Consider the following 15,180-nt stretch of genomic DNA (forward strand, 5'->3'; position numbering starts at 1 on the left):
GAGGGATGGCAGGAATATTTGTTTATTTTGTTGTGTAGTCCTACAAATTAATCATTAGCACTACAGGCATTTTATTGAATCCACAAACTTTTCTATCAAATGCTATCGTGTCTGTGTTAATGTAGGCGGGCATGGACCAGGCAGCGGCCGTGGAGATAAGATCAGAGTGTTCAGAGCAGAGAAATCTTATGCTATCACACAGGGGAAGTGGTACTTTGAGTTTGAGGCTGTGACAGTCGGGGAGATGAGAGTGGGCTGGGCCAGGCCCAGTGTTCGCGCAGACACTGAACTTGGTGCAGATGAGTTGGCATACGTCTTCAATGGTTTCAAGGTGGGAGAAAGACCTAGTTTACATGCTTGTGAAGGATGCCAAAGCCTCTGTTAAACCAAACTCTAAAATTATGATGTTTTCTTTTTCAGGCCCAACGTTGGCATGTGGGAAATGAGCCATTTGGTCGTCAGTGGCAATCTGGTGATGTGGTGGGTTGCATGATCGACCTCACAGAGATGAACATCATGTTTACACTCAATGGAGAAATGTTGATCAGTGACTCAGGCTCAGAGATGGCCTTTAAGGATATCGAGATAGGAGAGGGTAAGTAAACTTATAAGTAAAAGCAAATGTTCTCAGTTAGAGACATATGATATTTGCACATGTGGGTTTGTGTTTTAATGCATGTCCATGCATGTATTGAACATCCCTAGGCTTCATACCTGTGTGCAGTCTGGGCCTGTCCCAGGTTGGAAGGATCAACTTGGGTCAGAACGTCAGTAGTCTTAGTTACTTTACCATCTGTGGCCTGCAGGAGGGATTTGAACCCTTTGCTATCAACATGAAAAGAGACATTACCATGTGGTTCAGCAAGAGCCTTCCCCAGTACATCATTGTGCCTACTGAGCATCCTCACATTGAGGTATTGTGCATTAGTTGTCACTGTGTTTTGACGAAATATGTATTTGTTCTCATTTTGAAAAAGTCATTATTTTCTGGATCACCACCTGGCTCCCTTTTGTTTATACTCTAGGTGTCCCGTGTTGATGGGACAGTGGAGACTGCTCCTTGTCTCAAAGTTACGCACAAGACATTCGGATCTCAGAACGCCAACACAGATCTGATATTCTTCAGACTCAGCATGCCAGTTGAGTTTCATGAGACCTTCAAAGTCCCAGCGGGGACCACCCTTCTTACTCGTGCCCTGACCATCCCTGAGGATGAGGTGGTAGAGGTGGACCCAGACTCTGACTTTGAAATACTCAAGAAGTCAGCCAGTCGCAAAGAGCAGGAGGAGGAGAAGAAAGAACCCTCTGTGCCTAAAGAGATCCCCGCCATCAAAAATGGAGAGAATGAGAAGGACGCCTCTACTGAGAAAAGCAAGAAGAAAGGGTCAGTACTGATTCATGCTGAGTGACTTGAGGAGGGAATTTAGAAGGCTACAGCTGGGATACTGTTTTTACATTTTCATTCATAGTGAGTAATTGCTGCTGTTCATTTCCAGATTCCTATTCAAGGCTAAAAAGGCAGCATTAATCACACCACCACCTGTTGTTCCCACCATGCCTCGCTTAGTGGAAGATGTGGTGCCAGATGACAGGGATGACATGGACATCATCCTCAACACCACTACAGTATGACTATAACTTAAATTTATATGGCTACCATATTCGTAACTATTTGCTCATTTGTGCTTACAGTATTTTTCATATTTAACTTGCCTGTCAGTAGTCTACTGACTTTAATCTTTGTGTTGAATTCATCTTCAACTGAAATTGTACTAATCTTTATCCCCCCCACCACCCTCTTCCTTTACCAGTACTATTATTCTGTGCGAGTGTTTGCGGGGCAGGAGCCCAGTGGCGTGTGGGTGGGCTGGATCACACCTGACTATCACCAGTATGACCTTCACTTTGACATCAGCAAAGTGAGAAATGTAACAGTCACTGTAGGTGATGATAAAGGCAACATTCATGACAGGTATGTTTCTCTTGTAGAAAACAAAAAACAGTGTGTTTTCATTTTTAAAATAATAAAATGCAATAAATACTGGCTTCTGATCTTTTCCTGTCTTCCTCAGTATAAAACGCAGTAACTGCTACATGGTATGGGGAGGGGAGTTCAGCAGCTCCCAGCAGACCCGAGTCAGTCAGGAGGATTTTGTGATTGGCTGTCTTATTGATTTGGACACAGGACTCATGACTTTCACTGCTAATGGAAAAGAGATAAACACTTTTTACCAGGTCAGAAAAGCTTCAATCTAGTGTTTATACAGTTTTTTTATAAAGCCTTGGTCATTTCATGCAAGCATGTTATGTTCCCTTCTTGCAGGTGGAGCCCAACACAAAACTGTTCCCAGCTGTCTTTGTCCTTCCTTCCAATCAGAATATGATTCAGTTCGAACTTGGCAAGCTCAAGGTCAGTCTGCGGCAATCCTCACAATCAAGATATCTCATATTTCTGACTTTTTATGTTAACCGTCATCTGTAATACATCATTTGTCTTCCTTTACTTTTCTTGCCAGAACATTATGCCGATCTCTACCGCCATGTTCCGGAGTGAACGCAAGAACCCTGTCCCCCAGTGTCCTCCAAGACTGGATGTCCAAATGTTAACCCCTGTCATCTGGAGCCGCATGCCCAACCACTTCCTGGCTCCAGAGACAGGGCGTGTTAGTGAGAGACTGGGCTGGATGGTGCAGTGTCAGGAGCCACTTACCATGATGGCCCTCCACATCCCAGAGGAGAACAGGTTAGAACTACATCACTCAGCATTTATCTGTTGCATTGCAAGGAGTTAGAAAAGTGTGCTGTTTTTTCCCAACGAAGTTAACCCCTTGGTATTCTCCAGGTGTATTGACATCCTGGAGCTGTCTGAACGTATGGACTTGCTGAAGTTCCACTATCACACTCTGAAGCTGTATGGTTCAGTGTGTGCCTTGGGAAACAACCGTGTGGCTCACGCTCTGTGCAGCCACGTAGATGAATCCCAGCTCTTCTACGCCATCGAGAACACCTACCTACCTGGGCCAATGAGGAGCGGCTTTTATGATCTGCTAATCAGCATGCACCTGGAGTCTGCCAAGAGAAACAGGCTGGGAACCAACAAGGAATTTATAGTCCCGATGACTGATGAAACACGGAGTATCACTCTGTACTCAGACAAATCTCATGCTTTACCTGGTGTCGGCCTCACTACATGTCTACGCCCCAAACTCCATTTCTCTTCCACTGGGTTTGTGGGAACAGATCCAGACATCTACACACTGAGTCCAGTCATCCCCTTACAGGTGAGGTGGAACAGGTTTGGCATTTTAGGGAAATTCTGGAGTCACTAATAATCATAAGTTTGCTTGTATCTCCAGGTGCTAAAGACCACGGCCTTGAACATGCTGATTGAGGCTGTGCAAGATGGAGGTCAAGCCATGAGAGATCCTGTGGGAGGCAGTGTTGAATTTCATTTTGTTCCAATCCTGAAGCTCATCAGTACTCTCCTCATCATGGGTGTGTTCGATGATGAAGATGTCACACACATCCTGAAGATGATTGAGCCCACAGTCTTCAGTACCAAGAAGGCGGAGGAGGCTGCTGAGGAGAATGCCAAGTTGAAGGAAGAGAAGGAACAGAAAGCTCCCCCGAAAGAAGGAGCAGTGAAGGAAGAAGAGCAGGAAGCCGTGGGTGAAGAAGAAGAGGAATATGAGGATGATGGCTTGGGTGAAGAGGAGGAGGAGGAGGAGGAAGAGGAAGAAATGGAGGAGGAGGAAGAATTAGAGGAGTCAGAATCCATTATGCCACAAGAAGAGCCGGTGAACAAGACAGAGCAAGTAAATGGTGAAAAAGGCGCCGAGGAAACAGAAAAAGAGATGAAACCTGTAGAGACAGGTGAGGTGAAAGAAGAACATCTAGACCAAGGACTTTTCCAGATGAAGCTTCCAGAGTCTGTCAAACTGCAGGTATTTCTGGTCTTTTTTTTTTAAGATTATACAAAAAAGCTCCTTTTTCCAATAACACTGTTAATATCTGCTGTGTAGTATTAGTCATTCATGTTGCGTTTGTCCTTTAGATGTGTACTCTGCTGCAGTATTTCTGTGACTGTGAGCTACGTCACAGAGTGGAGGCCATCACCGCCTTTTCAGACCAGTTCGTCAGCCGGATACAGTCCAACCAGAGACAGCGCTACAATGAACTTATGCTAGCCTTCACCATGACTGCTGCCGAGACTGCCCGCAAGACCCGTGAATTTCGGTCCCCACCACAAGAGCAGGTAAACTCAGAAAAATGCAGAGAGTAGGGAACATTTGTTGATTGTTTAGTTGTATTAAGAATTGTTCATTCAACAAAAATCCCCATTCTGAAAATGCAGCCTGCAGCCCCACATTTCTGCACTCCCTTCTCCATTCAGTGGTGTATTTTATTTTGTTCTGGTACAAAAATTGCCAAATCGTAGGTAGCATAAAATCAAATTCAGAAGATTTCAGTGCAGCTGGTTTAAAATGTACTCAGCTGCTCACTGCCAACATAACTCATGTCCACAATATCCTGCCAAAGAAACTCATTTCAGCAAGTGTTTACATGCAAGAACTTTATCTTTCTTTTTGAGACAGAATATACTCCTCAAAGAATAAATCCCCCTCATTAGGTCACTCGTCTATTTTGTTTGAGTTTGAATTTTTTTTTTCCATAACTATGATTAGCCCTTTTTGGCTTTTGAAAATAAATTCCTTGCTTGTACTTCTTGCTTCTTGCTCTTGTGAAGGTCAACATGCTCATGAACTTTAAGAATTGCTCTGAGGATGAAGAGTGCCCTGTCCCCGATGAGGTCCGCGAATCCATGCTGGCTTTTCACAATGCTCTGCTGGCACACTGCGGTCAGTTTTCACCTACAGTATCAAGTCTACCAACATCCGCATTTAAAATTAACACTGCAGGTGGCAGGTTTTGACATAAGTTACAATACCTTATTTGAAACTTTACTCTCAGGTGTTCATATTGAAGAAGAAGAGCAAGAGGAAGAAGTGGATAATTCTCTCCGCGGACGACTGCTCCGTATGTTGGAAAAGGTGAAGAAATTCCGGGAGAAAAAGGTTGAGGTGGAACCTGAGCCGCAGGAAGATAAAAAACCAAGTGAGTTATGAGTTATAGATAGAGGATTTGTTGAACATTTGTTGTCTGTTCTTCAACAAAACAGTGCTGCTTTATCCCTCTTTCATCCCCTGACCGCAATCAGTACATAGTATCTTTTGTATTCTCGCTTAACCCTTTGTACTCTGTTTACCAGGCACGTTACAGGAGCTGATTTCCCATACTATGATCCATTGGGCCCAGGAGTCATTTATCCAGAACCCTGAGCTGGTGCGCATGATGTTCAGCCTCCTTCACAGGCAGTATGATGGGCTGGGAGAGCTCATGCGTGCCCTTCCCAAGGCCTACACCATCAACGCAGTGTCAATTCAGGACACCATGGACCTGCTGGAGTGCTTGGGACAGATCCGCTCCTTGCTTATTGTCCAGATGGGTCCAGAAGAAGAGAGGCTTATGATCCAAAGCATCGGGTTGATATAAGATTTGATTTATTCTGATTACCTTGCCTTGAAGTGAATTGTCTGTTAAATGCATGTCACTGAAACTATACAGTAACTTAATTTTTGTCTCCCTTAGGAACATCATGAGTAACAAAGTTTTCTATCAGCACCCCAACTTGATGAGAGCTCTGGGCATGCATGAAACTGTCATGGAGGTCATGGTTAATGTACTGGGCGGTGGGGACTCAAAGGTATATTTTTTGTTCCACCCACTTGCATTGTAACTATTCTCCATTTAGAGATCGGCTTTGCTTTCTGGTACCACCAAGGAATAGACAAAAGAAGGCAATAAGAGCAACCTTATATATTACTTAACTTTACATTTGTATCATTCCTTCTTCCAACAGGAGATCAGATTCCCTCGAGTGGTGACCAACTGTTGCCGCTTTCTCTGCTATTTCTGTCGCATCAGTCGTCAAAATCAGCGCTCTATGTTTGACCACCTCAGCTACCTTCTCCAGAACAGTGGCATCGGCCTTGGTGATTGTCTTTGTCAAGTTCCAGCATTGTTCTTCATGTGTTATTCTTGAAGTGTGAACTGCGATAAACCTCTACATTATTTGCTGTTCTGTAGGAATGCGTGGCTCCACCCCCCTGGACGTGGCTGCAGCCTCTTGTATCGACAACAACGAGCTTGCATTGGCTCTCCAAGAGCAGGACCTAGAAATGGTAAAATTTTAATCAATATGCACAAAATAAGCATTGCATAAGATTGTCCATCACTTGAGTACACTGATGTCTTTCCAAGGTGGTGAAGTATTTAGCTGGATGTGGACTGCAGAGCTGTCCAATGCTACTGTCTAAAGGATACCCTGACATCGGCTGGAATCCTTGTGGTGGAGAGAAATACCTTGACTTTCTTCGTTTTGCTGTATTTGTCAACGGTCTGATTCTTACTTTGTTACAAAATGCAGTGTGTAATTCTAATGCCCATATTGTTTCTGTTTTTCTCCCTTATAAATAACCCAGTGTGTTTCTTTCCCTACTGTAGGGGAGAGCGTAGAAGAGAATGCCAATGTGGTGGTACGTCTCCTCATTCGCAGGCCTGAGTGCTTTGGTCCAGCCCTGAGAGGGGAGGGTGGCAATGGTCTGCTGGCTGCAATAGAGGAGGCTATCAAAATATCAGAGGACCCTGCAAGGGATGGCCCTAGTGTTAAGAAAGACAGACGCTTTCCCATGTAAGAGCTTTTAACTTTGGTTCAAAGGCCTGATTGTATTTAATGAGTGTAGCTGTAGCAGCAAGATTTATAGCCACTGTCTTTTTACCTGGTAGGTTTGGAGGAGAGGAGCAGCATGAGGAGAACAGGGTGCACCTTGGAAATGCTATCATGTCTTTCTATTCTGCCCTTATTGACTTGCTGGGACGCTGTGCTCCTGAGATGCACGTAAGTTACCATACTGGACTAGAAACAAAGAACAGATACAAGAATAGGAAATCTTATTGAAAATGTCTTTATAGAAAATCTGAGCTTTTGTCTCAACAGTTGATCCAGGCTGGTAAGGGAGAGGCTCTGAGGATCAGGGCCATTCTGCGGTCTCTGGTCCCTATTGAGGATCTGGTGGGAGTCATCAGCCTTCCTGTTCAGATACCTTCTTTTGGAAAAGGTAAACACTTGAGAGACCATATTGTATTGGTTTCTTTAATCAGTGTTTATTCATTTAATCAACACAGTGCTTATTCAAGGTTTAACAACGTGTACTGTTACCAGTATACAGCCGGATGCTGAAAGCTTTGTCATACCATCAGATCACTTCTGTCCAACTTGACATGTTGTTAATAATCGTTTTCCAAAATGTTTTTTCCCACTTCGTGCTTAGACAACAGCATCATAGAGCCAAAGATGTCAGCCAGTTTTGTGCCAGATCACAAGGCTCCTATGGTGCTGTTCCTGGACAGAGTGTATGGTATTGACAACCAGGATTTCCTGCTCCATGTGCTGGAAGTAGGCTTTCTGCCTGACATGAGGGCTGCTGCCTCTCTGGACACGGTGAGCCTCAATCAATCAAACAGTCGTATTGTATAAGGTCCTTGGGGTGGAGAGCAAGATTATAATCGTACTGTTGGGCTTAATTCACCGCAGGTTAACTTCAGCACCACAGAGATGGCCCTCGCTTTGAACCGCTACCTGTGTTCTGCTGTGTTGCCACTCATCACCAAGTGTGCCCCACTCTTTGCTGGCAGTGACCACCGAGCCATAATGATCGACTCCATGTTGCACACAATCTACCGGCTGTCTCGTGGACGAGCCTTCACGAAGGCCCAAAGAGACATCATTGAAGAGTGCCTCATGGCTTTGTGCAAGTGAGTTTAATATCATGGCAAACCTTTCATGTCAATTAATATTGCATGGTTCACAGTGGAAGTTAACTTTGTTTATCTTTTTTTCAGACATCTACGTCCATCCATGCTTCAGCACCTGCTCAGACGGCTGGTGTTCGACGTACCCATTCTCAATGAGTATGCCAAAATGCCTTTGAAGGTATGATGAACTTTAAACTATTAAAACCATTATTTCCCTGTAATTTCATGTTCTTCTGCTATTAATTTTTTCACTTTTCACTTTTATATTTTTGTTGTCCTGCAGCTTTTGACCAATCATTATGAGCGTTGTTGGAAATATTATTGCCTCCCCAATGGTTGGGCCAACTTTGGAGTCGCATCAGAAGAGGAGCTGCATCTCACTCGAAAACTGTTTTGGGGGATCTTTGAATCACTTGCACACAAGGTGCAACTCCTGCTATATGAGATTTTTCTTGTTCCAGATAATAGATGGTGTATGGACATATTGTAAAACCTTGTTATTGTGATTCCAGAAATTCGATGCTGAGATTTTCAAAATTTCAATGCCGTGCATCTGCTCCATTGCTGGAGCCATTCCTCCCGACTATGTAGATGCCAGCTACTCCTCCAAAACAGAGAAAAAGGCATCAGTGGATGCAGAGGGAAACTTTGATCCTAAACCAGTAGAGACCACAAAGTGAGAGGGTTTTTGTCATTATGCCTTTCAAGACATAAATTATCTCTCTGTACAATAATTAAAGCCACATGTACTCTGATCCTTCCTCCATCCACAGCACTATCATCCCTGAGAGACTGGATCCCTTTATCAACAAATATGCTGAATATACACATGATAAATGGGCCTTTGAAAAGGTAGACCTTTTATTTTCACCTGCTGTTATCACTTACAATAGTCTGATACTGTTCTTCAGGAGCAACATATTTGGTTAGTTTGATCAGGACAGCTTTACTTTATATGCTAGAAAGTTAAAAAATGAATTAAAGTTCCAAATGAATTTATACTTACTGCAAGTAAGAAGGAAGCCATTATATTTGCAAGCATGAAGAAAACAGCTGTAATACATATTGTGTATGCATGTATGTTTCAGATTCAGAATAACTGGTCATATGGTGAGGTGCTGGATGAAAATGCAAAAACTCATCCGATGCTGAGACCGTACAAGACCTTCTCAGAGAAGGTAGGTTCCCTGTCACACTGTGCAGTTAATCCTCCAGCGCTTTTGCTTCATCTGTCTCTGCTTCTGATCACTCTGATTTACATCCTTCTGGCAGGACAAAGAGATCTACCGTTGGCCGATCAAAGAGTCAATCAAAGCCATGCTTGCATGGGAGTGGAACCTAGATAAAGCCAGAGAGGAAGAAGAGTCAGAGAAGAAGAAAGTGGCAGCACGAAAAATCTCACAGACTGCTCAGGTAAAGAGCAGTTGGATGAATGTACAAATATTACTGCTATTCCAGCAGTGTTTATAATGATACCTCTCTCTGTTCTAGGCAACCTATGACCCAAGCCATGGCTACAGTCCACAGCCCATTGATATCTCACACATGGCTCTTTCAAGAGACCTGCAGGTACGGCAGTAAGTGTTTGAAGCATACGTGCTATAATCTTAGCATCTGATCAGTAATCAGAGTTCATATCTGTTCACAGTCTATGGCAGAACAACTGGCAGAAAATTACCACAACACATGGGGACGGAAGAAAAAGTTGGAGCTTCAGTCCAAAGGTAAGATTTTATTTTAGCGGAGGGAACTTAAACATATGGAAAATGTGATATTTGTTTTTTTCTTCAAGAGTTTTGATTGTGTTGTTTGTGTAGGAGGTGGAACACATCCTCTACTGGTGCCCTATGATACTCTGACAGCAAAAGAAAAGGCACGAGATAGAGAGAAGGCTTATGAGCTGCTCAAGTTCCTGCAGCTGAATGGATACGCTGTCACAAGGTAAAATGCAAGAGAACAATTTCTCTACGACATCCAGCAGGGGATTGTGTTTGTTTCATTCTATTAAAAGTTATTTTCTAACATATTTCCTGTTGACTGTAGTATGTTTCCCAAGCAAATTACAAAAATACTTAAAGAACAAGACAGAAAAACAGAAACAGCAAGCATCCTATTTTTTAGTTTTAGGTAGTAATTAATGTTTCTGTTATGTTCTGTATGATCATAGATTCTTTGCCTGTAAGGGAACCAGTATTGAACTTACATTATGGTTTGAAAGTTTCCTCTTGAAATTATGTTTTAAGATGTACTACATATTCTCTTTTGTTAAAAAAGGACAAAGAGTTAAAGTCTGTTTCACTTTAGGGGCCTGAAAGACATGGAGTCTGACATCTCTTCCATTGAGAAGAGATTTGCTTATGGTTTCCTGCAGAAGCTGTTGAAATGGATGGAAATTGCCCAGGAGTTCATCGCTCATCTTGGTACTGTGGGGCAAGAATGAACAACAGATACTGTAACATCTGAGAGATCTTTATTGGTGCAACTTAAAGTAGATCTTGATCGCCAGTGTTATTGCAATATCATTATATTTTACTATGTGTTTCACAGAGGCTGTTGTGAGCAGTGGACGAGTGGAAAAGTCTCCTCATGAACAGGAAATCAAATTCTTTGCCAAGGTGAAACTGTTGTTTTAAGCTAATGTTGGCACAATTTTAAAGACCCAACTTGTCCTTGTTGCTGTACTGTGAAAACTCACTATCTCTGAAACTCTCTCTCTTTCTCAGATCTTGATGCCTCTAATCAACCAGTATTTCAAAAACCACTGCCTCTACTTCTTGTCAACACCTGCAAAAGTTCTGGGTAGTGGTGGCCATTCTTCCAATAAGGAGAAAGAGATGATTGCAAGGTGATCTCTCTCTTATATAGAAATAACAACACAGAAATGTTCTGTTATGTATTCTTTTCATATATCACTTTCCCCCTTTTATCAGCATTTATTTTTTCCCGCATTTTCCTTTCCTTCCTTTTCCTTTCCTTCTCATCATAGTATCTTCTGTAAAATGTCCGCTCTGGTGAGACACAGAGTTTCTCTCTTTGGTAAGATGTCAGTTTCTCAGCGTCAATCTTTCTGAATCTTGTCACTCTTTTTCATGTTTCTCTTTCATGCTGCATTTTGTTGGCTGTAATTTATTTTTCAGTCATCCAGGCTAGAGCAAGTGCAGTTGCTCTAGTTGTATATGCGTGTACAGTATGTGGTGATCTGGATTCTATAAAAGACATCATAACAGCAGAGCTGTTTTTGTATGTGCAGGAACGGATGCTTCAGCAATTGTTAACTGTCTTCACATTCTGGCACGGTCATTGGATGCAAGGTTTAGTATTTTTAATTTTCTTACAACACGCATAACACCATTATGATAAATATGTTTTTGTTAAGTTTTTGATCATAATTTTTCTTATTTACTTTATTAGGACAGTGATGAAGTCGGGGCCTGAGATTGTGAAAGCAGGGCTGCGGTCGTTCTTTGAAAGCGCTGCTGATGATATAGAGAAGATGGTAGAGAACCTCAAACTAGGCAAAGTATCCAAGGGCAATCAGGTGAGAGAAAAGGCACAGGATTTGAACTGGCCTTGAACATATTTCTATTTCTGATCTGATAAACACTGGACCTTATATATCCTGAGTCCATGACCGTGTTCTGCTTCTCTCCTTTAAAGCAAGTTAAAGGCGTGTCCCAGAACATTAACTACACTACCATTGCCCTGCTCCCAGTGCTTACCTCCCTGTTTGATCACATCGCTCAGCACCAGTTTGGAGATGACGTCATGCGTAAGTGTTTTCCCGTCAGTGCTATTTCTGATTTCACGTGGTGTTTATTTTTTGATTTATCCTGACACTACTGTACCTGTCTCTGCCGGTGGAATACAGTGGACGACCTGCAGATGTCATGTTATCGCATCATGTGCAGCATCTACTCCTTAGGGACTGTCAAGAATCCACATGTTGAGAGGTAACATCCACATCTGCATTCAGTACAATCTGTTAAGTAACTTGGTAGCATTTTCCTCACTTGTCTTTTACACTTACAGGCAGAGACCAGCTCTTGGAGAGTGTTTGGCTCACCTCGCAGCAGCTATGCCAGTGGCTTACTTAGAACCCCTTCTTAATGAATTCAACGCTTTCTCTGTCTACACCACAAAGACCCCCAGAGAGAGAGCCAGTGAGTGCAATACCCTTTTTCTCAGATTTGTTTTCTGTCTAAAAAAAAGTCTTGTTTCAGAATGTTCTTTCATTCACTACTTCTCTTATGAATGCCACAGTCTTGGGCCTTCCCAATGAGGTCCAGGAATTATGTCCAGACATCCCAGAGCTGGATGCTCTGCTGAAGGAGATTGGGGACTTGGCAGAGTCAGGGGCTCGTTATACTGAAATGCCTCATGTGATTGAAATCACTCTGCCCATGCTGTGTAACTACCTGCCTCGCTGGTGGGAGAGAGGACTTGAAAACTTCCCTGAGATGGAGGGCCGGCTTTGCACTGAGGTCACATCAGAACACCTTAATCAGCTGCTGGGCAGCATCATGAAAATTGTAGTTAATAACTTGGGTATTGATGAGGCCTCCTGGATGAAGAGGTTGGCTGGTGAGCACCATTTTGAACTCTATTAATGTGTCAGTGCGTACACCTGAGTGAGTTTTTGAACAAGTGAGATGACTGCGTTTGTTTTCTTTCCTAGTGTTTTCACAGCCCATTGTCAGCAGGGCAAAGCCAGAAATGCTCAAGTCCCACTTCATCCCAACAATGGAGAAGCTGAAGAAACGCACCTCCAAGGTGGTGGCTGAAGAGGACCATTTGCGGATGGAGGGGAAATCAGAGGGAGATGAAGAAGACGGCACTATACGTGATGAGTTTGCTGTCCTCTGCAGAGACTTGTATGCCCTCTACCCTCTGCTTATTCGCTATGTGGACAACAACAGGTATAATGAAGTTATACCCACCAACAAGCTTTGAACTATAAATTCTGCTTGGAACATAGAGCACCTAACTTTCCATATATTGTTCATTAACCAAACTTGTTGTGACTTTGGGGCGCCTTAAAGTAATTTGCTCTGCTACAGGGCAAGGTGGCTGACATGCCCAGACCCAGATGCGGAAGAGCTCTTTCGAATGGTCGGAGAAGTCTTTATTTTCTGGTCCAAATCTCATGTGAGTATCTTCATTTGGCCTTTAAATGCAGCCATTTGGAGCAGCTCACATTATTTACTATGTTTTCCATTTATCTGTCCGTCGTAGAACTTCAAGCGAGAGGAACAGAACTTTGTGGTGATGAATGAGATCAATAACATGTCATTCCTCACCGCTGACAGCAAGAGCAAAATGAGCAAGGTGAGTTCATGAAAGACGGAGCCAGCGCCGCAGGGAGGTTGGTTTAGTGCTAGATCTCAAATCAGGCAGCTGATAAAGATAAAAAAAAGAAAAAACTTAAGGATCTTAATGCAGGCATATTGTAAAACAGCTGTTCCTTTGTTTGCTCCGTCATTTTTTTGGTCATGATTTTAGTATGTTGTTACTTTACCAACCATTTTCAGCTATTTATAAATGGTAATTTATTAAAGTCTGTATTAATCTTAGAATGACTTTATGAAATTCTAAATACTGTATCACTGATTATAATCCATCAAAGCAATCTAAGACAGAAAGGCCATTATGCACCATCTTTCCCAGGTACAGCATTTCAAAGTCTCTAATTTTGTGTTTGTTCCTTTTTTAAAATATTTTTGTGTATTGGGCTTGGTTAAACATAATGATTTCTGCTGTGATTTTTGGAGGTTTAATTTTAATTCGCAATTTTGAGAACGATAGCAGTTGTGTTAACAATATTCTCTCTTTGGCTGTCCCTTGTCCTCTTCTTTTGGGTTGCGGCTGGGTTTCCAGGGCGGGGACTCAGAGGTTAGACTTTGTTCCTGCACGACCGCTGTGCTGACCGCATGGCACCTCACTTTGGGGGAGCTTTTCATCAACCTCTCCAACACACTGGCACATCTGATCCCCACACACTCACAAACATACACACTTACTCACTCATGCGCACAGACACACACAAAGACATGCACATTCCATTCAGAGCAACATGACCCGGGATAACTAAATCAGTGCCAGTGACAGATGCTTTTTCTGTACATGCAGCTGTGCCTGCTTAGTCATGAATACTTGCAGTCTATTATGAGTGGAACAAAACTTAGTTGAGAATTTGTCATTGCTATAAATATGTTGATATGTTAGTTATATTTTTAGAATATTAAAATCCTTGCCAGAAGTGTCTTCAAAGGAGCAACAGATGGAGTTTGGCTCCACTTACACTGTCATTAGTATTGCTATACACCAACAAGCTTCTGTACGTGTACGTTGACACACAGCCTTATACAAACCCACTGGTTTATATCTACACAAACTGTACACACTCACATTATTCTCATAAAGGATCATTGGACAAAAGGGCAGATCCCATCTGTGGGCTGTGCTCAGTCCTGCCAGTGTGTTAGGGGGGGAGTCTCGAGGCGCTTGATGAAAGTACTCAGCTGTAGAGTTGGGCTCATGGCACTGGGCTTTACACCAAGCCCAAGGTGGCAGTGAGAGCACAGTGCCATCATCCTGTCACTGAGTTTTCCCTTTTTTTTTTTGATCATAGTTGAGTTGGAATCTTCTAGTATGTCTTTTGTTTCTTTTCGTTGAAGGATGGTTGACATCTAGCTTTTGTAATGCAGCTTTTTGCCACTAGGGGATGATGTTAGTCTTCTCTGTGCTCTTTCTTCTCTCCTCCCTGGAAATGCCATGGCACATCATGGTTTAGTTTCCTTTCCACTCCCTAGTATCCACACTAACACGTGACTTGATGTTTAATGTCACTGAAGCAGATTTCTTGAAGCGTTTGTTGGGTTCCCTCTTTAGAATGTGCTCAAAATGACCATGAACCTAACCATTACATTAATTCAAACTTACTAGCTAAAATATTCCCCACAATGCTTTGCACCCTGTTTCCTCTAAACTAGACCTCCATAACACACTTGCATCTGGCTCTGAATTGAAGCAGAAGCAGTGGCTGCATTAGTACATAATGCAATGATAGTGTTCACTATTGAACTTGAGCGTGCGAGGCGTAGGGCCTCTAGGATTGATTTAATAGTGACACCCCAACAAACACCTATAATGAAAAGATTGATTAGAGAGCCAGAAATTGGTGTTTACCCTTTTATTTTTCCATTCCAGCCTTAATGTATATGTGTCTGAATTTGTCTGCAAATGATGAACAGACCTGTAAAATGTAGTCACTAAGGGTTTACACATCAGAGCCACTGTATACAAAAC

At 42.6% G+C, this 15,180-nt stretch overlaps 1 protein-coding gene across 1 annotated transcript in view; it reads left to right on the forward strand.

Moving 5' to 3' along the window:
- The window catches only part of LOC111234542 (ryanodine receptor 1-like), a 47,891-nt gene that overhangs the window by 11,744 nt on the left and 20,967 nt on the right, over positions 1-15,180 (forward strand). Inside the window, exons 26-74 of the mRNA XM_022762689.1 lie at positions 126-331; positions 421-595; positions 706-914; positions 1,026-1,384; positions 1,497-1,626; positions 1,812-1,972; positions 2,073-2,235; positions 2,324-2,410; positions 2,517-2,743; positions 2,843-3,281; positions 3,357-3,555; positions 3,679-3,797; positions 3,840-3,944; positions 4,055-4,255; positions 4,748-4,859; positions 4,972-5,115; positions 5,270-5,543; positions 5,650-5,764; positions 5,921-6,053; positions 6,148-6,242; positions 6,322-6,457; positions 6,565-6,751; positions 6,847-6,958; positions 7,058-7,178; positions 7,392-7,561; positions 7,655-7,875; positions 7,963-8,053; positions 8,159-8,299; positions 8,388-8,551; positions 8,649-8,727; positions 8,964-9,053; positions 9,148-9,288; positions 9,367-9,444; positions 9,524-9,599; positions 9,693-9,816; positions 10,180-10,295; positions 10,423-10,490; positions 10,599-10,720; positions 10,862-10,911; positions 11,126-11,186; positions 11,287-11,413; positions 11,533-11,644; positions 11,744-11,825; positions 11,905-12,035; positions 12,136-12,456; positions 12,551-12,791; positions 12,933-13,020; positions 13,108-13,200; positions 13,750-13,764. Coding sequence (XP_022618410.1) covers positions 126-331; positions 421-595; positions 706-914; positions 1,026-1,384; positions 1,497-1,626; positions 1,812-1,972; positions 2,073-2,235; positions 2,324-2,410; positions 2,517-2,743; positions 2,843-3,281; positions 3,357-3,555; positions 3,679-3,797; positions 3,840-3,944; positions 4,055-4,255; positions 4,748-4,859; positions 4,972-5,115; positions 5,270-5,543; positions 5,650-5,764; positions 5,921-6,053; positions 6,148-6,242; positions 6,322-6,457; positions 6,565-6,751; positions 6,847-6,958; positions 7,058-7,178; positions 7,392-7,561; positions 7,655-7,875; positions 7,963-8,053; positions 8,159-8,299; positions 8,388-8,551; positions 8,649-8,727; positions 8,964-9,053; positions 9,148-9,288; positions 9,367-9,444; positions 9,524-9,599; positions 9,693-9,816; positions 10,180-10,295; positions 10,423-10,490; positions 10,599-10,720; positions 10,862-10,911; positions 11,126-11,186; positions 11,287-11,413; positions 11,533-11,644; positions 11,744-11,825; positions 11,905-12,035; positions 12,136-12,456; positions 12,551-12,791; positions 12,933-13,020; positions 13,108-13,200; positions 13,750-13,764 — 7,211 coding nt within the window. The remainder of the gene's footprint in view (positions 1-125; positions 332-420; positions 596-705; positions 915-1,025; positions 1,385-1,496; positions 1,627-1,811; positions 1,973-2,072; positions 2,236-2,323; positions 2,411-2,516; positions 2,744-2,842; positions 3,282-3,356; positions 3,556-3,678; positions 3,798-3,839; positions 3,945-4,054; positions 4,256-4,747; positions 4,860-4,971; positions 5,116-5,269; positions 5,544-5,649; positions 5,765-5,920; positions 6,054-6,147; positions 6,243-6,321; positions 6,458-6,564; positions 6,752-6,846; positions 6,959-7,057; positions 7,179-7,391; positions 7,562-7,654; positions 7,876-7,962; positions 8,054-8,158; positions 8,300-8,387; positions 8,552-8,648; positions 8,728-8,963; positions 9,054-9,147; positions 9,289-9,366; positions 9,445-9,523; positions 9,600-9,692; positions 9,817-10,179; positions 10,296-10,422; positions 10,491-10,598; positions 10,721-10,861; positions 10,912-11,125; positions 11,187-11,286; positions 11,414-11,532; positions 11,645-11,743; positions 11,826-11,904; positions 12,036-12,135; positions 12,457-12,550; positions 12,792-12,932; positions 13,021-13,107; positions 13,201-13,749; positions 13,765-15,180) is intronic.

This window comes from Seriola dumerili, unplaced genomic scaffold (genome assembly GCF_002260705.1).
Source record: "Seriola dumerili isolate Sdu_G_001 unplaced genomic scaffold, Sdu_1.0 BDQW01000449.1, whole genome shotgun sequence".
Taxonomy (NCBI): Eukaryota; Metazoa; Chordata; class Actinopteri; order Carangiformes; family Carangidae; genus Seriola; species Seriola dumerili.